Genomic DNA, 25,601 nt, shown 5'->3' with positions numbered 1-25,601 from the left:
CAGTATGAATGGCGTTTTTGTAATCAGGAGCTGGTATTCTGTCGATGCAAGTCAACTTCAATTTCTCCTCAGTGTCCCTTTAAGACCACCAGCTCAATTATGATTACATATTTGGAATCAGAAGAGAAAAACGCATCTGTGTGCAAAATTTCATGAGATTCTAGCCACAAATAAAAAAGTCAATTTTAACACCCTCGTCCCCCCCTTAAGAGGAGGTGGATGTGTCTGTGTGCATTTAAATGGTTTCCCAAGAGCCGTACCATTTCTACTGCTGCAGTAGCTACACTCGGCAACATCTTTCCTCGGCAATAAAGGGAAGGCTACAGGAGGGGTGGAACTGAGCAATCTGGAGCAATCTGAGGAGGATGAAAAACTGCATTTTGGAGCAGGTTGGGAGCATCGAGAAGATGCTTTTCATTTATTTATTCACATACCCTAAAGGCACCTTTCGGCCATTACATAGAGGGCGCTGTCCGGTTATATAGCAAGCAAATATCCACTCTAAACCTCTAAACATAAAAATATGATACAAAATAGACAAGCACAATAAAATAATACACAGAAACTAGTTAATAGCAGCAAAAAATCACTAAAAACACAATCAATAGTGAAACTGTCGATGGTAAGACTACTGATAATAACAATATTGATATTATGCATTTGTTGGCCAGCGATATAACCAAGACATTTGCGATACCTGATTGGTTTCACCGTCTCATGAGGCTTAACGTCCCAAAGAGACTCAAGCTATGAGGGATGCCGTAGTGGAGGTGACCGGGTTAATTTCGGCCAGCTGTGGTTCTTTTAACGTGCACTGGGACAGTTCGGAAAAATGCCTGGAACTGCATCTGATAAAAGAACAGACAGCACAAGTTGTGCTGGCTTACACGACACTATCGTGCACTGCAGACGTCGTCTTGCTGTTGTAACCGCTACAGAAATGCTTTTCGCACACATGCTCCGCAACTAGGACATTCGCACGCTAACATTTTATCCAGCAATTTTACGTAGGGAACGTCTACAGAGCTCGGTGATGCCTAGGCCGCGAAAACGGCCGAGTCCTGTAACTTACTCATACCATCACCTCCATACCACATACTCGAGAAACCAAGTTTGGGATGCAGTAGGTATGCATGGTTGATTTTATAGAATCGATAGTACTATATATAACAAGTAGTTATATATAGTACCCTCAAGACTATACATAACTAACTCCACTTTCAAGAGTGCTTAGTGTCGCGGTTTGTGCAACACGCCAGAAGCCACTGAACACGATGGCATCCAAGTGCCAATGAAATCTGGAGTACCAAACTGTCTGGCGTGGCGGAGCCAATCCGTGCATACTAAACGTAGGCTGTTAAAGTGCCGCCATGTGGGAAACCACAATCCCGAAATGACATTCATGATATATCATGCAGGAGAGCTGCTACAGTTGTGACATACCAGTAGAGTTTGTATTGCATGGGTTTATATGGGAGCTTGGAAGGGACTGGCTCATGAAATTGTAAAAGCGGGTTTGGGTTGGTTTATGAGGTTTAGCATCCCAAAGCGGCTCAGGCTATGAGGGATGCCACAGTGTAAGGCTCCGGATAATTTCGACCACCAGGGGTTCTTATCGTGTGCTGACATCGCACAGTACACAGGTCTCAAGCGTTTCGCCTTGATCGAAATGTGACCGTCATGGCTGGGATTGAATCTGCGTCTTTTGGGTTCTAATGTATTTCTTATTTAAGTTTCCAAAACAACTACTATGTTTCAATGTAAAAAGTCGAAGAAAAAACAGTTTTCCCGATCACAATGAATTTTGCTAGGCACGTCTAGAAAACCATACATGGTGTCAGCTGCCCCAGGGACGGAGTTAAGGGGGGACACTGGTCTTGAAAAAAGAATTTTATTAATTTAGTCATAGTTATGAAATTTTCAGGGCACATGTATTTTTGTGCACTGATTCTATATATGTCATTTAATATCATGTAAAACAATTCCTTGAGCACTTATGCACTTTTTATGCAAGTATTTTGCGGAGAGTTTTGAAGAAAATTTGCTGCAGGAAACTCGCTGAAATGTATGCCATTGAATTCTCTTGACACCAAGGAATACAATAAGGGTAAAATTATCATCCTGGCTCTCATAGAACTTGAGTAATAGGGTACTGAAGCTGCCACTTCAGAAACAGTAATACACACTTTCCTTCTCATTTCCGAAGCGACAACTTCAAAACTCTATAACTTAAGTTCTATGATAGGCAGGAAGACAATTTCACCCTTATTGTATTCCTTGGTGTCAAGAGAACCAAATGGCATACATTTCAGCGAGTTTCCTGCAGCAAATTTTCTTCAAAACTCTCTGCAAAATACTAGCATAAAAAGAGCATAAGTGCTCAAGGAATTGATTTACATGAAATTAAATGACATATTTAGAATCAGCACACAAAAATACTGCTACGGGTCGACTCAGAGACGATGAGGCAGACGAAGTGAGAGGGCGCTTGGCGCGTGCTCGGGCTCTGAATCCTGTGCAGTGGCCTGTGTCTTGACGTCCGGTGCGCCCTGTGCTTGTGTTCTGTTCAGTGTGAGTGCACCAGTGTTCTGCGGGCTGTGAACGCCTCCTGCCACGTAACAATACATATGCCCTGAAGATTTCGTAACTGTGACATCATTAATAAAAAATTTTTTTTCAAGACCAGTGTCCCCCCTTAAGGTTCCAGGGGGGGAACATCTGTGGCCGCACTATTTGGCGGAACAGCACAGTTATGGACACTCCATCCCCGTAGTCTTCCCTTTAGTCCTAAGAAAAGCTGTAACTGAGTGTATCAGCAGCAACACCTGTGCAGTTCCGGACTTTAGGACTATGCTCACAGCAGCAAAAAGAGAGCCTTCCCAGACTACTACTCACAGCAGCATCAGTGGGCAGAGAGTCGCTCCACGGCTTGCCCCGGTAGTCCTGGCTGCCGCCATTCCATCGAAAGTCACTCATGCAGCCTCCCCGGGCCAGTTCTGGAAGAACGCATTAATGCAGCAAGATACTCCATGGTGAGGCGGCATAGAGACAGCGGCCGCCAGGGTATGTACAGAATACCTAACTTTAAATTCAAATAGAATTCCAGGATTTCATGGACAAAATGGAGCAATGATCAAGGACAGCACAGACATAGCGTTTACTTGACCACATAGGTGAGAAATCATTTAGACTAGAAATACTTGAGAGTTTGCCCATGATTCTCCTTTTTTCGAGCCTCTGTCCTTTTTTTGTCCCTGGCCGTTCAATGTAAACAAGGATGTAAATTGTGGTGTCCAATGTCCCAAAGTGACATACGAGCTATGAGGGATGCCGTAGCGGAGGGCTCCGGAATAATTTCGACCATCTGGGGACCTTCAACGTGCACCGACATCGCATAGCACATGGGCACATTTTGTGTTACCCCTCCATCGAAATGCGGCCGCTGCAGCCAGGATCAAACCCAGGACCTCTGGCTCCTTAGCTGAGCATCCAAACCATTGATTCACCACAGCAGGTACAAAAAAAGTCAGTTATGTCATTTTCACCCCCGAATCTTTAGCGCGACCAAGCGCAGACTCCAGCAAAGATGAATAATCTCAGCAGTTTTGTCTTTTCGGGCAAGTTATCAGATTACCAGATTATCCAGTTTGCAGATTACCCGTATTTTGTCAAAATAGAGCAGCATGTAGCAGGCTTTGCCTTTTGGCACAGCAATCACATCACTGCACAATCAAAAGCAGGAAATGAATACCTTTTCTAGAAAAATCATAATGCCATGGCATTTTAAATTTTCCTTCTCTTTCGTGGCTTTGACCAGCCTGTTTAACAAAACAAGACCCACCCTTGATCCTCTGAACCAGGTACTCGTGGTTGCTGTTCAGGTCCAAGTAGGGAAGCAGGGAAGCCAGGGTGGGGACGTGCTGTCCCTTGGTCAGCGCCACCTGCTGCAATGTCGACGGGTTGGCCTCTGCCATTGTTGGGAGCACAGAAGACACGCAGGTTAGGGAACAACAGCGCCCTCACAGTCTCCGCCACAATTCAATCTGCCCTGGACCCACAGGATGCACTCCGTTAATTTAGTTCCCAGTGAGGACCACTCATTGCTCCTTTGCATGCCATCTCACAACGGTTACCGAGGTGAAAGCCAGTCATTGCATATGCACAGAATCTACTCCGAAAACAATGATGCAGAAGGAGCAAACACAGTTTATTTCGAATACTGTTCATCAGCTTTGGGAAACTGCACATCAGAGTTGAGTCTGTAGACCTCGTCCACTGCATCTCACTCCTTTCAAGAGAAATGTGCTTTAAGGGGGGATGTGGGGATCAGATCGCAAAAATCGTGAAAAAAAGTCGATTTTTGAAAAGTACACTTTTTGGCATCTCCAACACTGTTTCTATGTTGTACTGAAATATTTCACCCAAAAATAAACTTTAAGCGCTCCAAATAAATATATTTGTCAGCACCTACACATAGACAGTGTGTGCTAGCTTAGAACTTTCAGGCTTGTTTTCTCGAAAGTTTGTTTTGAGCTTAATACCTTGCTTGTGGAAAGCGTAGTACAGCAATGGGTGCACGGATTTTTACCCTGTTTGTTTTGTTGTGATCACTGAAACGTGGTCTGCGTCAAGACAGTCTCAGATTTACTCTTTAGGCTCACATGTTTTTATTATGTGGTAACTAGAGCATTATACATTCTAAACATAAAAGAAGGTGCATATTGTGTCATCGTGAAACTTTATATTTGATTGTCTGATGCTGTTTTAAACCTGTCTGCCAACTTTCATCACTCTAAGTCGAAAAGTTGCCTTCGATCCCCACATCCCCCCTTAAGTAAGGCCACCTGGGGACCCATCATCCATTAGGTCCCCTGCCACTGGTCACTGTTGAGCACTGACATAGCCACAGCTTTAAAGCGTCTGAGGGAAGCAACCAGACCCTATCATCTGCCTATTGCAGCCAATGGTGAGCCAGTGTGTGTGGCGATGATGTAAGTCATGTAAAACTAACAATTTATTTATTTACTTATGTCAACTCCTTCACCAACGTCGACATGGGGACCTGCTATGTTGTGATTTCTGTGATTAGTCGCTTGGTGCTTTCGTCTGATGCTGCCGTCATGCCGATGTCACGCCAAATGAAATAGGAAGTGGACAATGGATCCTAATAGAATATATAAACCCTACGCTCAGACTCTCAACGCAACCACCCGTTATGCTAATGCAAGAAACCTGAGAGGGCGCTTTCGGGTGGTACTAATGGTGACAGATGCCACATGTTTCGCTTGGTGATGCTGACTTCGCTAACAGGATGGGCTGAGCCAACAGACCAAACTAACACACTATCACTGCCCCATACAGTGACATGCCTGAGTATTAATAAAGTCGCTAGAGCCTTTCACTGCTACTAAACTTTTTTTCTCTCAAGTACAAGTTCCAAAATGCATCCTTAAACCTAGCTATGCATAAAACATACAGTAGAATCTTGATAACACAAACCTCACGGTGTAATGAACACTAGGTATTCGAGTCATCCACAATTCTCACCATCCAAAATGAACAAAATCTGTGTGAACAAACACAAGACATACATTCATGCAGAACTTTTTACGGCTGCCGTGATTTATTTTTTTTTTTAGATAGATAGATAGATCTTTATTTCAGACAAGGTCTCGGATACAGGGGCAAAAGGCAGATGCACTCTGCCTGACGGGGCCCAAGCACCCGACACAATGCTCAGGACAAGCGGCAAAAGAAGCAAGAACTTCATACATTACAAAAAAAAAACACATAATTATACAAGGTAAAACTAGGAGGAAGGTGCATACTTTTGCAATTACATAATTATAAAGTAAATATTTACAAGGCACATCACAATAAGAAAAACACGAGAATTCACAGAGTTGACGGAAAAACAGGGACATCAAGAAATTCTGTGTGAACAACCCTTTAATCATTCGGACGATAAAGGAGGTAAGCTTTAGCATTCATATTGAAAGACTTTTGGGAAACAGATTTCTGAATAATTTCTATGGCCTGTGTATGTTTATTTAGAAGACTGGGAATTAAATATGAAAGCATTTCGGTTCCATAGTTAGTCCATTTAAGGCCATGCGCCATCGCTCACTACTCGTCGTGTGGACAGCCTGAGCAGATATGTCAGCGATGTACAGGTCATGCACCACCACGCAAATGGCGATCATGGCGCACTGCATGGGAAGAGCTCAGTGCTCGAAGGTGCAGTCGGAGAACAAGCAAGACAGTGCTCACAACATCCAAATGTTCAAAATTCTCCACACAGAGAGGCGGAGGTGTGCTGTTGGTGATTTCAAACGATATCATTTCATCATGTGAACACGTTCAGACTGACTTAGAAATGGTGTGGGCAGCAATAACGCTTAATCACCAGAAAGCCATAATAGGAGTTTGCTATCGCCCACCATCTTCCTCCCCCACCTTCTGCAATGAGCTTCACGATGTCATTAATTCTGTTACTACACGTTTTCCCACATCTCAGATATTTCTACTTGGTGATTTTAATTTTTTCCCAACCTCATATCGAGCTCCGACATTCCCATTCTGTTACCATACTCGTCTCTAGCTAGAGAATTTTGGATGTATGCTCAGTATTCTCATTACAGCAAATGTGCACGGAAGGCACAAGACTAACAGCTAATGTTGCCAATACACTAGACTAAATTCTCGCTTCAACCCAAAATAGTTTCACCTATAATAACTTTTCTGCCCGGCCTTAGCGATCACAGCCTTCTCAACATTTTCATTAAGTTAACTTGTCCAAAATCTAACAACAAAATAACAGTGATATGCAATTATAAGCAAGCCATTTTTCAGACAATAAACACTGAGCTATCTTCTTTTATTGACATCGTTCTTGATGGCGTTGGCAATCATACTGTTCAAACCATCTGAAAAATGTTTTCAGTCAGTGTAAACCCCCTCACTTAGCAGTTCATTCCTCAACGCACCATCATCAACCACATTATTGCTCCCTGGTATAGCAATCTTATCAAGCGCTTAGCTAATAAAAAGAAGCAACTTTATCGCATCGCTAAGCTTTCCCCCACCAGAGAACGTTGGGCTTCGTGCTCGGCTGCATCCGAGGCATACGTGCAGGCAATTAAAGATGCAAAGAAACACTGTCATTCACAGATTCTTCCGTCTCTGCTCACAACAAATATTAGAAAATTCTGACACGTTATTAACCCCGCGACTGATGAAAATATCGTCTTATTCGACTCCTCTGGGGATCCCATTCCTTCAGACCTTGTTGCTGCAATTCTTAACCATTCATTTGGTGAGAACTTTTCGTTATATCTGATGCACACATACCTACAACTCATAATCACCACTAAGCAACTATGTCGCCAATATTATTTGATACTTTTGGTGTCACTAAACTCATTAACAAATGAAAAGTCATGCGTATTTAAAAAAAAACCTACTGCCCCACTTTCGTATTACAGTGATAACATGTCTTCAGAGTCTGTAGCATCATATAAATACCTTGGCGTTCATATCAGTCCTAACCTAAGCTGGTCTCTTCATATCGAGCACATAACCAACAATGCTAATCGCATGCTAGATTACTTACGTCGTGATTTTTTCAACGTTCCCTCTTCATTGAAACTTTTGCTACATAAAACACTAATTCCCTCTAAACTGGAGTATGCAAAACCAGTCTGGGATCCTCCTTATGACAGTCATATTACTGCTCTTGAGATGGTTCAGAATAACTGCGCGTTTCATCCTCACTAATTACAACAAAACTACAACTACAACATAATTACAACTCGCTAATTACATTACTATGAAATCTAGTCTTTCTCTTCCATTGCTGTCACTTCCTCGAAAAGTGTCTCGTACTGCACTGTTTCACAAGTTGTACCATCATCCTGTACTGTGCGGTCGCCTTATCCCAAATCCATTTGATGTATCCCATCATACTGACCATCCTCATAAAGTTGGTTTCGATTCTTGTAACACTCAATATTTTTCTCAGTCATTCTTGCCACGTACCTTGCGCGACTGGAATCCCCTTCCCATAGATATTGCCGACATCAATAATTACCACATGCTCCATGAAGCTATAGCTAGCATTGCATACTCCCCCTCTGTAATGCCTCTGGCCCCGAGGGGTATGATAAATAAATAAAATAAATAAAATTCTGCACATCGTACACAATGCACTCTGGCCAGAGAATATTAAAAGTTCGAACACCCTGAAATTCATATCAACCGTGTTCATATTAGAGAGATTCTATTTCGAATTCACTCGGGCATCCCATTAATTACATTCAAATAAGCTCATATAGCACTTGTCTAGCATACACATTGTTTTAAAACATTGCAGATGCAGCACGTGCCCATTATTTTTCTGTTCAGTTACAATTTTGCCCCTAGGAAGCCGTCAGTAGCATGACGACGGCCTGAAGAACTAATTAAAAAGCAAATCACAACTACCCCTCCAGACCCAACTCGTTTAAACTGTGCACACACGTGTTGCTCGCACTGCGATACAGTCCCTGACCAAACCAGGAGGAGGAAAGGCAGGTCAGCAACACTCACCGCCAATGCGCAAATCCGAGGAGCCCAGCTTCTGGAGCGTGGTGTTGATTTTGTCGATCTCAGAGGCCACATTCGTCACAATTGTCCTGCTGATCCACTGCGCCCGATGAAAAACAGATTACCTAAGCAATTTTTTTCCAGTCAAAGGCCAAGCCCGCAAGACAGTGGAGACAGGTTTTGATAAACACGAAGAAGCCAAGCAGATTCTTGGCCTCCCCCCCTACCCCAAAAGAAAAGAAAAGAAAAAAAATTGTAACTACTAATGTGCAGAGCTAGGCTCACTGCCTTAGCGCATAAATCACAAAAGCTGTTATAGCTTTGGCTTAGCCACACAGCCCTGCATTCTTCTGTGAAACCAGCCCCCCGGGCTGACACTCCTCCGCCCTCTTCATAACCTTCCGCGGTAGTCACTTTCCGATTGTGCACACCTCCGCTCTCACCATAGCCCCTCTCTCTCTCTTACCTCTTGCACATTCCATCCATCTCCTCTCCTGGCCCTAAAATGGAGACGAGATTTCTCTCTCTGCACTGTGCCATGTATCCACCGTGGCAGGCGGCCACCACGTGCCACAGTTGGCAGGAGGTGATTAAATTCATAAACTTACAATAATTAGGGTAAATTAAATTAATTCACCAAGTAATTCAGGTCTTGCGGCTGACAGCATGGATTCCATGTTAGAATACAGAGCTATGTGGCTAAACCAAAGCCATAACAACTTCCACAGCAAAAACTACAGAACTTGGAGGCCCAACAACCTCCAGCACATCCAATTAAGAAAATCCCGCAGTGCACACTTTTATTCATGTGAACTGGGTAGTTCGCACTTTTTTGCACCACAAACATGCACAGACGAATTCCAGGCACACGCTGGAGAGCAGTTTTGCACTCGTGTGTGAGGGGCCTCTCATAGAACTTTTCATGAAGCAGAAATTGCATGCGCACCTATGCAGGCAACCATGGTGCACAACAATATGGCGGTTGCATTGCACTGCGGTAGCTAGACAATCCTGTTGTCCTGAAAATCTCGTAATGAAGCCCGCCTGCATGGCTACGGTCCCTAGAAATATACTTGCTAGTCTGCCTTCTCAAGCACACTACGGGGTCTCCCCTGTAATGCATGCTGTGGCGGTGCTGCACACAGTCGGAGTGCGTCAATGTAGCGGTGGAACAGCGCGCGTTCCAAACAACCCCAGTGCACACAGTTCTGCTGCGTCTGCAGCTCATATTTTTCATGTTATATTGATATAGGACGACATCATAGGTGCACAGTGAAATCAGCAAAGTGTTAGAAAACTCTTGCTTCCATGTATTCCTATGGTCGCTAAGCCTACTTTTCCCCAGAGGTTTTCGCCCAATGGTTCCAACCGGCAACAGCAGCGCCACCGCATCTTGCTTGCATCACAGATCGGTGTTGGCCTACACCTTAGGAGCAAACGATGCGCAGCAGTTGGCGTTTTTTGTGCGAGGACAAGCAGGATTTTTGCTGCTGGCCCAGCTGTGAAGGGGACTATGAATGCCTGCTTGATTGAAGGGCAGCTTGAAGAAACTATACACACAACAAAACATGGTTTCAAGTGTCACCATCATGACAAGCAAGAGAACAGACACGAGAAACTGGCAACCAGGACGGCCCACAGCACTGCTACATCCAAGCAACACAACGGTGACACGGCTGTCCGACTGCATTAGGAGCGCGGACACCACTCTCCACAGAGAACGGAGACTTTGAGAGAGGAGCATGGAGACTGCAGACTAGCAAGTATTTCTAGGGACCGTAGCACAGCCTAGGGGACTTCCGTCAGTGTCCTTCAGCCCCTATAATTGAGAAGTGAGGTGTGCTGCCTCCTTCCTTTCCTCCCTTCCTTCTATTTATCTCAGTCAGCAACTTGTGGAAGGCAATGAGTGTGGTTTGAGCTGTCACAAACCTTGCGCAGGTTTTCGACCCATCTCTCCAGCTTCTTCTCGTCAATGGACCACTTCCTCCAGACCTGCAACAAGCACAATGGAAGAGAGCAACACATCAAAGCTTTTCACACACAACGGTAAAAGTAAAAGATCACTCAATGAAAACTGGGGTGGCAACACTCTCTGTAGCACACTGTGTTGTACACTTATCCATTTGCAGTTTTGCGCTAATTTTCTTTATTAAGGAGACACCACTAAAGCGGTGATGGGTTCCAGGGAAGAAAAAGAAATAAACTCACAGGATGGTTACAAGCATGTAACGTGAATGTTTCTGAGTTGGCTGCAGTGTGGCGCCCTCTATGCAAGCGATGCAAACTGGTGCTGGCTCCGTGCGCCACGGCGCTAAAGCCCCTCTACTGTTTCAAAAGTAACGCCATTATTAGATCTTACCGCCACCCTGTTCATCGACTCCTGTCATGCCGGAGTGCGTTTTTATTTTTTTACCAATACGAGGTAGAGACTGAGTAGTGCGAGGAGTGTGCGCGCTTTTATTTTTACAATAGGAGGTAGCATTTCCCACACTCTTTTTTTTTCTCAGCACACACCCATCGCCGTTCTCGTGCCTGTGCAACTTGAATGCTCCAAGTGCAAGCTTGGAGCATTCAAGTTGAAAGTTTCTTAAATTAAACATAGTAGCTGAAAGTTCAAAATCGCTCAACAGACTGAGAAGGTACCTAGCCGTGTCCCCTCCATTCATCCGCAAACTCGCTTAAGGAACATTCATTCGTACTAAACTAGAATATGCCTCACCCATTTGGAACCCGCACCAGTCATACCTAATTGAAGCATTAGAATCAGTACAAAGTCGTGCAGCCCGATTTTTTACTTCATGTTACGATTGCAGAACCAGTGTTTCTGGCAAAAAATCATCGCTTGACATACCGCCACTGTCTTTTCGCCGTAAAATTTCCCAACTCTGCCTTTTCCACAAATTATACTATCGTTTTCCTCAATTGCACTGCACACTTCTACTCCCTCCCAATAGAACATCTCGTTGTCTTTTTAACAGTCTGAGCCTACAGCGTTTACATGGTTCCACCAATGCCTTTCAAAAATTCTTCCTGCCATCTGCCATTGAACTGTGGAATGAGCTGCCTGAGGCAGTTGTAACTGAGTGCGATGCAAATAAATTCAAAACCCTGCTTTTATCTCATCCTTTTCGTTAGCGCACTTACAGTGTAATGCCTGACAATTTTCAGTACCACCTCTGCATATGTTACATTTTTGAACCCTTGTCTGCTAATCAGTGTTCCCGTTTTCTTCCTGTATATATAGCGTGATGGCCACAGTGTACCTGTGATTGTTCCCTTTTTCATTTTTCAATGCTCTTTTAGCAATTGTTTTGCCTTCTTCACTGTTATATTTCAAATGTTCCTATTGTTTGTGATTTCGTATTTTTGCTCCCCCCTTATGTAATGCCCCACCTAGGGGTCCTTAAGGGAAAATAAATGATGACTGTGGTGGACAGATTGAGTGTTTAGCGACAAAAGCCACTACAACTTGGTTGCAATGCCATGCTGTTGCGCCTTTGACGTGGTAACTGGGGAGGCGAGGGCAAGATACTTTTTTTTACACCATCCGGCAAGCGCAACGGGGCAAGAAGAAAACTTTGCCTGCATAGGACTGAGTGAGCTGACCTCAACACGGTAGCAACGGCATGCCTCAGAGAACTGCCACTGCTTTCCATTACATCTTCCACTGAATCTGCAGGCTTTTTCGAGAGTGTGTGCCTTGTTTCACCAAAGCCCTGTCTCACTGCACAATGCTCACACCTGTGGCTTGCTTGCGAAATTGAAGCGAATTTATTTGGGCCGTGTGTCAAGCTCCATCCGAATTTAGCGCATCTTGGCCGCAGTTATACAAGGCCAAAAGTTTTCGTCATCCAAATTTATCGCCTATTCGCATGCATCTGCGAGAGATTAGAAGTGAAAGGCTATAAAGGACAAGTGGTAGCCCTGACAAGGACAAGACTTCCCTCTACCTTTATTCTCATCAGTTTTATCAGCCTGCAGTCATACTCTAACCTCTTACACCGTATCCAAAAAAAAGCTAATTCTATGAGCTAAGGAAACTACCAGCGCACTGTTCCGCACCTTCTCAATACTCTCTCCACACTTGCGAAAAACACCTTCGCTCATGCACATTGCAATACCTGCGCATCAGCTTCACACATTTGCAACATGACCCAGTGTAGAGGGAGCCCTGTTACCGAGCACTGGTGACACAAGACCATCGGAACCTTTCACACGTACAACAAATTACTTCTGTCTTTATTACTGACACTTAAAGGTGCCCACTATACCCTTTTTCCAAACAGTGAAGGCTTGAAGTTACACTAACCTTGCCACTTTCTCTGTCCATTTCAAGGCACTGCTTGCATCTGACACATGCTCTCAATACGCGGACACAAAAAATGACTCTTTTATCACTTTTTTTTCGTGCCATCCCAAAGCGGCATTCTCGGGGCTAGTAAATGACAACTAGAATCACACTTGAAAAGGCACTCCACAAGGCTCGAAAACAAAGCAAAATTTCCCACAGCATGTCAGCCGTCGTCTGCTATCATAGCAGGCATGCCACCGTTGAACTGCGCCCAAGAGGAGGAGAGCAGTTGGTGCTGCTTTCGCTAGAGGCGCTTTATGCGGCATCATTTTCTACGCCCTCTTTGCACAACAGTGCAGGCTAGAGCCTGTGGATGCCAACAACACCGTAGAACCAGAAAAAGAGCTCAGAACAGCTAGTGCAAAAAAAAATAAAACACTGACACTGTCTCCAGTGAAGGTGGTCGAGGAGTCGGGGTCATCGTGCATGGTCTGCGGAGACCTGGTGGCCTTCTGGTAGTGGTTCAGCTGAGGGATCACTGAGTCAGCATCCAGCCGCACCGAGGAATTCAGCAGGCCGCCACTCTGCGACACTGCACAAGAGAACAGCTGGGCTTTAGTTTTCTTCAACCGATTCAGAACACAACTTTCCCGAAGCCAACCGATTAATTCCACGCGTGCATCGCATTTCCCGCCATAACCACCCGAACGCTGTTTACCCTGAACGTGCACATACCACCACATTCCAGCAATCATTTTTCTTAAAGACTGCCCGTGACTGGAATGACCTCTCTGCTGAAGTGGCCACCATCATGAATCATCGACTCTTCAAGACCACTATCGAGGAAGCCTACTCATCAACGTAATTTTTGTCCATTGTCTTATTAATGTATAATATTTTTTTGCTGTGTTATCCCCACCCTACATGTAATGTCCCGAAAGGGACCTTTGAGAAATAATAAATAAATAAATAAACTGCGGAACACTGCCGCAGTGGCTCAGGGATTATGGCGCTCGGCTGCTGACCCCAAAGACGCGGGTTCGATCCTGGCCGCGGCGGTTGAATTTCTGTGGAGGCGAAATTCTAGAGACCCATGTACTGTGCGATGTCAGTGCACGTTAAAGAACCCCAGGTGGTCGAAATTTCCGGAGCCCTTCATTACGACGTCTCTCATAGCCTGAGTTGCTTTGGGACATTAAACCCCATAAACCAACCAACCAACCAGAACTGCGGAACAAACAAATTCACTTACACGATGTCTGACAATAATAAGAGAGAAATCTTAGATCGTTTTAAGGCGAGTCTCAGCCTACAGCAAAAATTCTTGCTTGATGCATTCATATAAAATTTTTTGAGCACATTAAAGAATAACATTGCAACAATGATTACAAAAACTTCAGTGTTATATCTTAATAACACTGTTTCCTATCATTTATTTTTTTCTCCTGAATCTTGTGCAAAGTCTGCAGGGTTAACAAAATGTCACAGAAAGCTGGTTCAACATTCACTGTGTTAGTGCAGGCATGCTACAGGTTAAGACATGCTTAGAATTATTTTTTTTTCTCAAAACAAATTTCCACTTTTGGATCTTGCAATGCAGTCTTCGCGGACACATTATATACTGAGAAAAAAAATTTCATACAAAAAAATTAGACTAAAAAAAAAGTCTTGGCATGCTGTACAGTTGCAGGGGTGCAACAATACAAATGCAATCAAAATAAACGAAACAGTCACAGGAGGTATCAGCTGCACAAAATGACAGCAACCATTTAAATGTAACCCCACGCTACATTTACTACAGTTGAGGTCAACTGTAGTAAATGTGGCGTGGGGTCACATTTAAATGGATAGCGTTCACTTTAAGTTCATAGTAAGCGGACTTGTCATATTATAGCAAATATACTAAATCTGACAAATGTGGCATTCATTTCTTTTAAGGAATGACGGTTCACCAACTAGCCTGCACGTCTACCCTTGTAAATTTCTTAACAGGTTCACTGTGGCAGCGATTTTCGGGGCCCAAATTCCTGTGCACCGTGGCCCGGCCACTCTTACATTTTCTTGGTTGCAGCATCATCCACCAGTGAACCTCCGGAGAAATCGACTTATTGAAACCGACAACAGATGGGAATGCGTTTTTCAAACAGAATAGGTGCTAGAGTTCAAATAAGCCCTCCCCTGAGATGGCAATGTGTTTTTCGAACAGAACACGTGCTAAACTTAAAACAAGCCCTCCTCTGAGGAGGTTGGTTGGTTTATGGGGTTTGACGTCCCAAAGCGACCAAGGCTATGAGAGACGCCGTAGTGGAGGGCTCCGGAAATTTCGACCACCTGGGGTTCTTTAACGTGCACTGACATCGCACAGAACACGGGCCTCGAATTTCTCCTCCAAAGAAATTCAGCCCCCGCGGCCGGGATCGAACCTGCGTCTTTCGGGACAGCAGCCGAGCACCATAACCGCTAAGCCACCGCGGCGGCCTCCTCTGAGGAGGTACATATAAAAAAAAACGAATGCAATAAATGTGATGCACAGGAGCCAGCAGAAAGGTGCAACCACCCTAAAATCCCCATTTTAAAATGCCAACAGCAAGTTCTGTCTTCAAGAGTGGCTACTATATCAGAATGCATAGTAAAAATAGTCCAAAATTTAGTCTATTTCTTGCCCAGCACTTCAGCTTTGCCTCAACCGCACAAATCCATATGCATGCACAAAAGCACATTTCAAAGGCAGCTGAAGAAAGCAAACTTGAACACAGCCATCAGATATAACACATCACCTCACAGTGCACACAACTACCACGTTGTTCCTGCCACAAGAGCCCTTGTTTGCTTTTTTAAAAAGGGCTCGGAGCACTGGCAAATAAGTATGCCATACTTTCTCCACTGCTACGTACCAAAGGAGAGGCTTCGCTCAGGTTCCTCATGTGCAGATAGGTACTCATTGAGGCTGCGCTCATCCGTAATGTGCCACTTGCCTGTGGAAGCACAAGAATGGGTTGAAAAGGGGCAACATCCCTTTCAGAACCTACACTAGTCCACTGGTACCACGATTCACAGCAGATCAATGCTCCCAATGGAGGCACCTGCTTAAATGCAGAGATGCTGTTCTACATCATACAGTGGAAGCTCTTTGATTCGGACCCCGTTAGCTCGAAAATCCAGACAAGCCAAACTCCCGCGCAGTGCCGACCAATGCTATGCAAGTCTATGCACAGTGTTGCACGCTCGCTAATTCGGAAGCTACAGGTCTCGCACCAGCTGGAATGAACTCCCAAAGAGAGGTCGTGTAAGTGCAGGTATATTTGGCATGGCAAGCGATCGTACAAATAGCCCTACTCAATGATGAATTCCATGCTGCAGAGTTGTTCGCGCACCTCTGCCTTGCACTCAATGGCAGGCAGAACGACGATGGACGGCCCCATTTCCAAGAGCAGTCCCATCGCATAGTTTCAATTTCGCTTTTCTGAAATTTGTTACAACTTGCGTCAGCTAGCCAACCAAACCCAGCTGCGTGCTGTTTCGGGAGCTGGTTGGCGCGTCTTACTATCTTTCCCATCCACTTTTTTTTTTTTTTTTTGCTGCTTTGCTGCCGCTGAGCGTTTTTGTCTGCGTGGTTCTTCCGTTCTTCCAGAGCGCCGAAACTGCTCGCCCGTCACAAGCCATTCTCAGTTAGTGCAGAGAAGCTTCTTCACGCACGACTCTGCTGCTCGTGAGATGTGCAATGCAGTAGTGGCGGAGTTCTACCTATAAAAATAGGCACTGGTGCGCTGTTCTCAGCTCAAAAGCAAGCAACCATAGTCAAGTCTTTCACCAAACAAATTTACAGTGATGCAAGCGATTCCTGTTAATTTTTTGGGGGAGTCATGTAACAATTCAAACTTTCGGATAATTTGAAAATTCCTGCAATCTCTTGAAGTACGAATTAACAAGCTTTTATTGTACAAGCAAACTTTGCACAGAGGAGGTGCCACATCCAACAAATCTCCCCCATGTCATCAAATCACATATGGAAACAAAAGTCCATCAGCAATACTTCAGCAAAGCAAAGTGAATCTTGGGCACACAATCTTCTTTCCCAGAGCATTATGCATTTAAGAAACTAGACGCAAACTCCAAGAAACCCCCTCTTTTTTTTTTTTCCCCCTTTCTTTGCAGATTACCACCTCTTGAACCAAAAGCGCTCAAATAAGTCAGAAAGAAATTTCATAGCCAGACCCAGAGGAGATGAGCCCCGCCACCGCAATCCACCGGGGGTCCCTCCGAGTGAAGAGTCAACAGACCTGTCTGAAAAGCCACTCTGCACAAACAAGAAAAATTAGAAACAGGATGAAAGCAAACTGTGGGAATTGCAACAGACACCTTCCGAGACTCCCGTATTTGGGTGCCAGACATTAAAATATTCCTCTCTGCAAACTATTGGCCTCTTCAAGAGCAAACATCAATCCCAAAGTAGAATACTATGGTCTACACAGAAGGTGGAACCCGCGAAAGCGGACGCAGGACAGGACAGAGGAGGTGTCCTGCGTCAGCTTTCGCTGCTTCCACTTTCTGCGAGTTATGAATCAACTAGCAAATCATTTTACGCTCTTGAATTATGCCCTGCATTATTTGACAAGTAATTTAACACCGGCACTTGCTTGGATTTTCCGTAATTAATAAAAAACTCCCATCACCTCTGCAAGTACAGTTTTCAAAGAGGCAAGCTGAGCAGTGTGGGGACGCACTCGTTCGTCCCCTGTGGTTCGCTTTCCTGCAATGCACTCCAACTGTAGTTAGCTCCCCCGAAACGCACTCTTCTCAGTTTGGTTACTTTAAATAACAGGGGACGGCGCTCGTGTCGCAGCGACACCAGCGCCACGGATGGCGTTTTGCTGCGCGCTCGTGGGGAGCGACGGGCTCTTCTCCTTGGGACCGGGGAAGCGCGCAGACGTTTCGCTCGCGGCTCCGCTCTTCGTCGACGGGCGCCTCTTGGTCGAAACTTGCTCCCGCCAAGCCCGTCCCGTCCAGCTTCAGAGTTTTCCCTCTGCCCTACCGTGGGCGAACGTTCGCTCGTAACCGTGCTGGTGAGTTGGACATCCTAGATTCCTCAGTGTATTTTGTTGCTAGATGGCGTTATTGTTGTTATAGCAATAAATGCCTTGTTTGTGTCAGCCAGTGTGTCGTTCCTTTGTTCCCGCAGAGCAAGGCCCGCCGTGGTCGGCGTGCGCTCGGTAGCATACGTGACCACGGGGTGGGGTCCGCGCGGTTTTGAACTGGGTCAGCCACGGTTAAACGGGGAGAACGGATTTATCTCTCCCAATTTCAACCCCACAGCAGTCGAAACAACTGCACCCCTGTCAGAGGTGGGCAAGTTGAGCGGTTCCTTCAAGGTACCGTTTCCTTTACTCATTAAAATTAAAGTCAAAAGGAACAGCCATCACTTCTCTAACTAAAACAGCACAAAAATGCAACAGTAGCTTTGAGAACAAATGCGCAACTTGCTCACCCAAACAGTGCTGCACAGTATTAGCAGCTAGGCTTGCATGTGCGACGACAGTGCTCCTTCACGAAAGATGTTACTTTGTGCACCGATTCCAAACGTGCCATTTAATTTTACATAAAGCAAGTTTAATTTTACACTTCAACGGAGCAGCGCGGAATTCTACTGAGATTTCAAAGGCCTTCGTGCAGTTGTGTGCACTTTCAGATGCAGAATGCTCACAGCAACGCGCTGGGGAATAAAATCAGAGCAGTATCTTCTTTGAAAAATATGGAACTTCAAAAACACAACTTAAGGGGGAAAGAGGGTCTCAGAAATAAATTTTTACTAATGAAGTCACAACAATGAAATCTTGAGGAAACATGCATTTTTGTGTGCTCATTACAAACATGCACCGTATTTACTCGCATAATAGGCGCACTCGCATAACAGGCGCACCCCCAGTTTGGTCGCGAAAAATCAATTTACACTGTATTTACACAATTGCAAGCCGCAATTGTGTAAGCCGCAACGCTCAGCGGCAAAGCCACAACCGCGATGAACTAACGCGCTACTGCAGATCCCGGCAATTGACAGCCACAAAAAAAAAACGAACTGGTGATGCTGGTGGCGATATGGACAGCGAAAGCTCGCAGAGGAGAAAAACGATGATGATGATGATGATGAGCTTGGCCTCGGGCGCCCTCCGTGGGCGGTGTCTAGAAGCTCATGCACGTGTGTGGCCTCCGCGATCAAGCGCGCCTTGCGCGCAGCCGGAGCTGATCGCGGAGGCCTCGGCGCGTGCATTTCAAAGGCTATTCCCGCGTGGGACGTTGAAAATTTCGGTGCGGCCCTTACACGGATTTTTCTTTTTTTAATATTTTCTTCAGGAAAACGGGATGCGGCCTGCACACGAGTGCATTTATGCGGTATGTTCAATTTTGCGAGTCGAAAAATTTCCGGAAATTTTACCCCGCGTAATAGGCGCAACCCGAACTTTGAGCCGGATTTTCTGGAAAAAAAGTGCGCCTATTATGCGAGTAAATACGGCAATTTAATTTTATGCACAAGAAGTCCTGTACAACAAGTCCTGGTGCACTTATGCAACATGTTGGGTAACTTTTGCCAAGGGTTTGGAAGAAATTCTACTGCAGGGAACTTGTTAGATTGCATGCCATTGGTTTCTCTTGACATCAAGCTATGCAATAAGGGTATAATTATCATCATGCCTGTTATAGAAGGTGAGTTATGGGATTTTAAAATCATCAGTTCCTTCCCGTTTGTGAAGTGGCAAATTCAAAACCCTGTAACTCAACTTCTATGACAGGCAGGATAATAATTTTGCCTTTATTGCATAGTTTGATGTCAACACAAGCCAATGGCATGCGCCCTAGTAAGTTTCCTGCAGCAAAATTTATTGAAAGCTCTTGGCAGAAAGTTGCATAACATATAAGTGTACAAGGACTTGTTTTACATAAAATTAAATTACTTATTTGGAATCAGCATGCAAAAATACATGTTTCTTCAAGATGCCATTATTGTGACTTCATTAAAAAGTTTTTTTTTAAAGACCAGCTTCCCCCCTTAAGTAAAATCTCGATCATATGAACGAGGCTGATACTAACTTCAGGATGATACGAATTTGTAAAGTTCACTAGCCGGAGTGCATTGTGCACAAGGTGCAGAATTCAGACATTCCAAACACTCTCCCGCGCCACTATGGATGACACAAATGCGTCAAGCACTAAGCGCTGCCGATGCCACGATCATTAGTTGTGCAGTATGCACTGTGAGCAGTAAGCAGTGACATGCAGTACAAAGACTCCTACAATCACACTGTATGCACAGGGAGCAAGCACGCGTGCACCGTCCACATGCTGCACCCATTGCGGGCTGTGGACGCGCTGTTGTAAATGATCCCGTCAACCATAAGCAGATATGTGCACGTGCATTTCCCATGCATGGATTTCGTTCATTTTGTTTGATACGAAATTTTGGATAAGAATTTTTTTTAGCCCCCCATAAGATCTGCATCATCGAGATTCGAGTGCATTTTACAGAAAAAAAAAAAAAGAAAGCCCGGGTGACAACACACTGCAGAAAGCGTAATACCATAGTTGCCAGCAATACAAAAATAACAAATACCAGCTTCCTCAAAAGTGCACGAATATTACTACAGCATGTCCAAGACAGCAAAAGTTCATTTCAAAAGTGATTAATACCCTTGTAACAGATCAAAATTTTGTGTTTAACTGTTCCAGGTTAAACTTGCTCGTTGACTGCTGGCACACCTGCAAAATTATTGGTGGCGACGGTGCAGTCTAGAGGTTGTGGTGTGAGATTATGAAACCTCCCGATAGTGATTAAGGTTGCTGTGCAGCAGCATATTTGATAGTGAGTGAGAATCTAGAAGGCTCAACAGCTTCTGAAAATGCCCATGTGACAGGGATATAGGACAGCTTGTCGCTAAATGGAAATGAGATGCCAGCGTGAAATGCAAGCCTGATGATGCATCAAATGTGACAAGAGGGTTACAGCAACCCATGAATGCTGCACACAATGCATGTGCCTACACTCACCTTGTCATGAGGACTGTTTGAGCCGGGGTAGTAAGCCCAAGAACTGGACGACAGGCTCGCATTGTGCCCAAAGCTCGAACTGAAACAAGATCAACGGAAGATGGAGTGCAGAGTGACATCACAGAAATGCACCTTGATCTGCAGGCTCCAGTATATTAAGAACAGACACAGCAAATAAAGTAGTTAATTTGGTCAAACCTTTCAATTTTTCTATTTTTTTCGTGACCCTCCATCTCTCTTGTGATGAATATTTTCTAATTGGAACTTCCCATGCCTTTGTCATTCTGAAAGGTTGATTACGCCTTCTTAATTACCAGCCAATTAGAAGTAAAGATATTCCTACTTGTGCAAGGAAACCACCAATGATGCTAAGCAAGTTTAAGTCACACATGCTATAACATACTTGTTTCAAAGCTTGGCCCCAGTTTGCATGGGACACCCCGTTAAATACCGTATATTGCCGATTATAAGTTGACTCCGATTATAAGTCGACCCCCCAACTCGCGACCCCCTTTAGGCAAAAAAAAGTTAGACTCCGAATTTAGGTCGACGCTGCCGTACCCAGCGGTCTTAGCTCACCCAAAAAGTTTTTCAGAATTAGACTCCGAATTTGGGTCGACGCTGCCGTACCCTGCGGTCCTAGCTCACCAAAAAGTTTTTGAGAAGGCCGAGTCATAAAGAAACATTTATTCGTTCACGAGACATCTCTGACTCATCGTCGCTTGTGAGGACACAGTCGCGATCAGCATCTTATGAGGTTTGTCGATAACAAGTTGCTATCGTATTAAAACAAACCTTTGGTGCATGTCTCAATTAAATTCATTTTTTTAAGCAAATCCACTTTCACACCGTGTCTGACAACTATTATGAAATTATGAGTGCACGGGGCGTGATATTATCCGCGAATCGGTCAAAATTACTTTTGACCCCGTATATAGGCCGACTTTAAGACTCCACATATACGTCGACTCCGATTATAAGTCTACCCCCCAACTTTGGAAGGACATTAAAAAAAAAAAAACGTCCATTTATGCACGGCAATATAAGGTATATACACAGCCTTGGTGATGTGGCCAACCTAGAAAATTAGTAAATTGAGAGAAGGAACTTCGCACCCTCCAGAGGCCCAGCTCGTCGCAGAGGTGTCGTGTGGGGTCATCGCCATCGACCTTGAGAGAGGGGAGGAAGTCGCTGAGGGCAGCACAAAGTTGTCCCATCCGGGCCACTTTGCCTCGGGCAAGCCAGGCTTGGGTGGGGTTCTTACGTTGAACCCACCATCTGCATTCCATATTCCAAAACAGTTATTTTTCGCTAACAGACGCCTCAAACTAGCACCATCAGAAACAAAGCTCCTTGCATATAACACATGTCAGACCAATTCTAGAATATGCTAATGTTGTTTGGTTTCCTGTCACTAACAAGCTTACTAAACAAATAGAAGCAGTGCAGAGGAAGGCGGTCAGATGTATATTTAATAAACACAGGTTGACAGACTCACCAACAGAACTACTCAAACACGCAGGACTACTAACCCTTCAAAACAGAGCAAAACTAGCGCGCCTTAAAACCATGTACCAACTCGTACACAATCAATTAAAAGTCGACACTTCAAGATACATATCAAAATCACAAATGCGACAAACACGTAATAATCACATACACACTCTAAACGAGTTTTCATTCCTTACTGACACTTTCAAATATTCATACTTCCCTCGTGCTATACGCAAATGGAACACCTTGAACACATCCATTGTTAGTAATCCATCATTAAATTCCTCCAGCACACGTGTGGAAAATCAACTACTTATATCTTAGTATTTATTGAGTTCATATATGTCATTACGAAGTTATTTCTTCCGTTTGTGTTTTCACTTGTGGTATTATTTGTCCGCCAAAATCTAGTCACATGCTCCTCATTCTGGTTTAATTGTTATACGTATCTTCTAATGTATAATCTCCTGTCATATTTTTTATGTACTTCGATTAATTACCATTGCTATTTTTTGTGTGCCTCTGTACTTTTGAATGCACTCCCTGCTACGATCCCTGATGGGATTGACAGTGTTGAATAAATAAATAAATAAATAAATATACATGTGAGGGAGATGGAAAGACAGAGAGAGAAACTCTAGTACGGGGTGCGGCTAGTTTGTCCTGCACAAGAGCTGACGCCTGAAACAAAAGCACCACAACCTACCCACAAAAATTTCAGAAGCGTCCATAATGAATAGTGGAGTGCAATGTAAGGATTTCAATATGTTATTGCTCAGCATAGTCAACTCAGTTATGATGATTTCTTTACCAGGAAGAGCTGCTTGCTTAGAAGCTTTAACTATTAATTTAAGTATTTACACTTCAAAATTCCTTCCTTGTAATTCAATTGCTTCAGACTTTTCTGCATTCACTTATTCTTTGTGCAACTACCAACAGACCCTGCATAAGCTGTTGGCCACTACAAGACTACAAGTCAAAGCAATGAGAGCCCATCCAATTCCAGAAACAGTTAAAAACACGTCTTGCATGGTTTAAAATGAATAAGTTATTTACTCAGTGGCACCTGTGAAGGCTCCATATGCCTCTCACAAGCATGCAGGTTCAGCACTCAATCTCTGAAAGATGACTAACCCTAGTATTAGTATAGCATAAGTCAAGTGTCGGTGAGTAAAGTTCAGAACTATGAAAACCAAACACTACTCTGCACAAGCTTAATTGGGAAGGGACATGGTCTCACCTGTGTCAGAAATACGCAGTAACTTCGTTTGTTTCGGAGTGACAGGAACTGGCTGCTCCCAAAAGTGAACCCAGACGAACGAAGCGATGTGCACAAGACAGTTGCACCCAAATATGATTCCTAAAAGGCACTCTGCATAAAAAAAAGTAAAGAAAAGCAAGGATTGTCAAGGTCCAAAATGAAGCCAAATCCAACAGGCTAGTCAACTCACCAGCATACCACAGTGCGTCAGCATACCATAGCTCCTCATCATAATCTTCAAAGAATCTTATCAGTGAGCCCTGGCGCCTGGGAAGAACAAAGCACGTGAACGTCAATAAGCCCCACCTTGAAAGTCAACAATGTTGCGCAAGGGTGTCTCGCAGCAAAGAAGCACGAGGCATTGCGGTCACCTCGGATTACGGAATACGAACCATCTATAACCACACGTTAGATTTTTCGTTTTGGCCCTTCAGAAATAACAGGTCACGCTCCACAGAAAAACAATGTCTCCAATACTGCGTATACATCTTCGCAGTGAGAAACAGCAGTATTTTAAATTTAACGAGTGCAAAGATTTATTCCCTTAATATGACATTCATAGAGCATGCACAAAGGAAAAGTTCGAGAAGAGTGCATGCATATGAGGCTAGCTGTAGAGGACAGTGCAAGAAATGGAGAAATTCCAACAAGACTTCTAGCGTTACTCGAGTTCATTCCTTCAAGAAGTACTTTGGTTTGGACTAGCTGATTCATAGCTAAGATGCGATTCTGAAGACAGCACAAAAGGGACAAGAACAAGCAAGGCACAAGAAAACAACGGGACAGTGAGCCTGTTTTCTTCTATGTAATTATCTCCTTTTGTGCCATCAGTCAATAGTTAATGTCACGACATAAGAAGGGGATATGTGGAGTCAGATGTGCAGACTATGTCGTCAAGGAAGCTGAACTCTTGTATTGCGTTATTACCACCGTGTGAAACGGTCTCCAGTGTATATGCATAAACAGTGGCGCTGACACAAATGCCAGATGCTTTGCGACAGAAGACAACCAAGCCTGTCACCCCCTTCGTGACTACCGTCTCGGTACAGTTGAGGTGTCCACTCAATGACGTATACGACGCCTTTCGTTCCAGGGATGGGGCAATTAGAACGCACTTAGTATTCTGCTGGAATGCAATACGTGAAAAAAAGAAAAGAGCAACAGACAATTTATCAATGCCCGATTTATGTCTTGAAGCCGACTCAGTGGCACCTCAGGTCGAGCTTTTCGATCTCACAAGCACAAGTGTTCATGCAAATCAAGGTGACGCGGGGGTGTTCAATGATGCACATATGACGTGCTTATGCAAAATTTTAAAAATATAAGCAAAATGAAAAAAAAAAAAAACTCACATATCCACGAGCACGATCAACGCTAGAATGAAATTCATGCATGCCCACTGCGGCGCTGACTTCACCCTTTCCGCCACATTTTTTCTGGAAAAAATGCCTCCACTGCGTTTCGAGAAAAAGCGACCACTCAAACTTCTCTGACTGCTGTTCATTGTGCCGGTAAGTTAACACATTTACAGCCAAAACAGTCCATTACACAAATACCATGCCACAACCGTTGCTACAGCACTTCTGCTTCCCGAGCACGCGCCGCCAAATTTATGTTGATGCGTACAGCGATGCCACCCTACCACTACAGCGACCGAGCAACGGCATTATGTTGTGTGTCAAAAATCTCCGCGATAAAAGTAATGAAACATTCACTTCACCTCTTTTTGGTTACCTATTTAATTATACTTTGTTCCACACATAATGAAAGAGATGAAGAGCGCAGTAACGAAAGTGAAACAATCTAGAGAAGCGAGGGCGCGCGGGTTTTACGATTCTGCCAAAGATGCTACGCTGCGGCACACAAAACCTCGAGCAAGCACATTTCTTTTCTTGCAAGTTGCACGTTTGTTTAAATTTGCAAAATTAACAATAT

At 44.2% G+C, this 25,601-nt stretch overlaps 1 protein-coding gene across 3 annotated transcripts in view; it reads right to left on the bottom strand.

Annotated features, from left to right (window-relative positions):
• LOC149334861 (transmembrane protein 209) overlaps window positions 1-25,290 on the bottom strand; it is a 33,637-nt gene extending 8,347 nt beyond the window's left edge. The window contains exons 1-12 of one of the 3 annotated variants that reach the window (XM_089551495.1): window positions 25,019-25,290; window positions 23,857-23,933; window positions 23,646-23,777; window positions 22,027-22,189; window positions 20,912-20,990; window positions 17,090-17,171; window positions 15,769-15,849; window positions 13,318-13,466; window positions 10,513-10,575; window positions 8,587-8,683; window positions 3,842-3,967; window positions 2,896-2,996 (exon numbers count right to left, since the gene is read on the bottom strand). In XM_089551495.1, coding sequence (XP_089407621.1) covers window positions 2,896-2,996; window positions 3,842-3,967; window positions 8,587-8,683; window positions 10,513-10,575; window positions 13,318-13,466; window positions 15,769-15,849; window positions 17,090-17,171; window positions 20,912-20,990; window positions 22,027-22,189; window positions 23,646-23,777; window positions 23,857-23,933; window positions 25,019-25,170 — 1,302 coding nt within the window. In that variant the 5' untranslated portion in view covers window positions 25,171-25,290. The remainder of the gene's footprint in view (window positions 1-2,895; window positions 2,997-3,841; window positions 3,968-8,586; window positions 8,684-10,512; window positions 10,576-13,317; window positions 13,467-15,768; window positions 15,850-17,089; window positions 17,172-20,911; window positions 20,991-22,026; window positions 22,190-23,645; window positions 23,778-23,856; window positions 23,934-25,018) is intronic. The other 2 variants (XM_089551497.1, XM_089551496.1) reach the window with 2 other exon arrangements.
• Window positions 25,291-25,601: the final 311 nt, after the last annotated feature.

Source organism: Amblyomma mixtum, chromosome 7 (genome assembly GCF_055824585.1).
Source record: "Amblyomma mixtum isolate Tamu chromosome 7, ASM5582458v1, whole genome shotgun sequence".
In the NCBI taxonomy this organism is placed as follows: Eukaryota; Metazoa; Arthropoda; class Arachnida; order Ixodida; family Ixodidae; genus Amblyomma; species Amblyomma mixtum.
Note: the sequence above shows the minus strand (reverse complement) of the source record. Positions and strands in the feature narration are given on the sequence as shown.